General features: G+C 50.0%; 1 protein-coding gene across 1 annotated transcript in view; it reads right to left on the bottom strand.

The window, feature by feature from the left end:
* Positions 1–770: 770 nt before the first annotated feature.
* The window catches only part of Pmar_PMAR013043 (conserved hypothetical protein), a gene marked incomplete at both ends in the record, with an annotated part of 3,392 nt that continues 2,677 nt past the window's right edge, over positions 771–1,485 (bottom strand). The window contains 4 exons of the mRNA XM_002779927.1: positions 771–925; positions 980–1,081; positions 1,126–1,227; positions 1,276–1,398. Coding sequence (XP_002779973.1) covers positions 771–925; positions 980–1,081; positions 1,126–1,227; positions 1,276–1,398 — 482 coding nt within the window. The remainder of the gene's footprint in view (positions 926–979; positions 1,082–1,125; positions 1,228–1,275; positions 1,399–1,485) is intronic.

Genomic DNA, 1,485 nt, shown 5'->3' with positions numbered 1-1,485 from the left:
GTACACTGTCCATCAGGTCAAAGCGAAATTCAGAGAAGAAGAGGAATGGCGATGGCGCAAAGATCGTCAGCTGACACACATAAAGAAGACAGGCGTGATGCTCGACCGCAGCCAATGCAGTCGCCTTCGCACGGTGGCTGTGTCAATGAATGATCGCAGGCTTATCTGCGAAGCCTTGACGGGACATGGCTGTCTGAGGGCCCATGTATCCCGATGGGACGGTGGGATGCCGGAATGTCGCTATTGTGGCATGAGCAGGGAGACTTCTATACACCTACATCAGTGTTCTCGCTGGCGGAGGTGGAGAGAGACCTGTCTGGGTAAAGATGCCCTGGACAACCCTTATGATATGACTCGACTGTTGGCATCAAACCGCAGTGTTCGCAAATGGTTGAGGTACATGAGGAAGATCTGGCCGACATCCCGCTAGGGATATCAAGATATAAAATATTCTACTGCTGGCAGCTGGGGGTCTCTGGGGGGCCCTCCTATTTATCGAACTTTCTGCCGTGTAACGCACTATCTACCGGTTCATACCAGGGCTCAGACAGTGACTGAGCCTGCAGCTATACCTCTATACTGGCTATTAATCGCCTGGTCGAAGGGGTGCTGCGCAAGAAGAAGAAGAAGAAGAAGAATGAGCGAGCCTCCACACAAACGGGGGAGGCACACAAAACCTGGGCAGTTATCAAATTCAGAAAGCTGCAAGGAAGAGCACACAAAGGGACAGCCTTTCAAACAAATGCAACAGATGTCTAAGCTCGCGATAATCAAGGCGACGCTGCCGTTTCATGATCACTGGTGATGTCGATATCACCCTCAGGCCTTGGCGGGGTCTGTGGGGACTTCGGCGTGATCGGAGAGACGTTCTGCACCGATTTATAGAGATTCAACTGATATCTCATCCCAAGGAAAATGCCGATGCCTGAAGTAACGAAGCCAGGTCAGCAACACGCTATCATGCAACTCAGCAGCTCACATGCTGTGAACCCTGTGGCGGATAGGGAAATGCTGAAGTAAAACGGATCGAACAAACCAAGATCATACAAATCACCGGCGACCAACGGTCCTACTATCCCACCTGACGATAACATGACACAGTGGAAAAACATCTTGCTGACTTACCAACGTTTGCCGATGCCATCACACAAGAGTTGACAAGACCTCTCTTCTTTGGAGGGGCAATAACAGAATTGTAGTAGGCTTGACCAGCGAAATACAACGATGCTGAGGTGAAGGAGACATTGCCAGTGACGCCCTCAACTATACTCCTACTTCCAGCTTGCATGCAGAGACCGAGAACTATGACTGCTGCCAGATTGTGGACGAATGGCACCACGATTATAATAATCGAGATGAGCATTCCGATGGCACCCACAATCGCGGCAGGAATGAAGTCTGAGAAACACTATCATCGTCGACTAAGCGACAAGGACAAGAATACCAACTGGGATAAGCTGAGACAAACTTAAAAAGCATTGTCAG

The sequence above is a fragment of the Perkinsus marinus genome (genome assembly GCF_000006405.1).
Source record: "Perkinsus marinus ATCC 50983 genomic scaffold scf_1104296945006, whole genome shotgun sequence".
NCBI lineage: Eukaryota > Perkinsozoa > Perkinsida > Perkinsidae > Perkinsus > Perkinsus marinus.
This window is presented reverse-complemented; position numbering and strand designations above follow the sequence as displayed.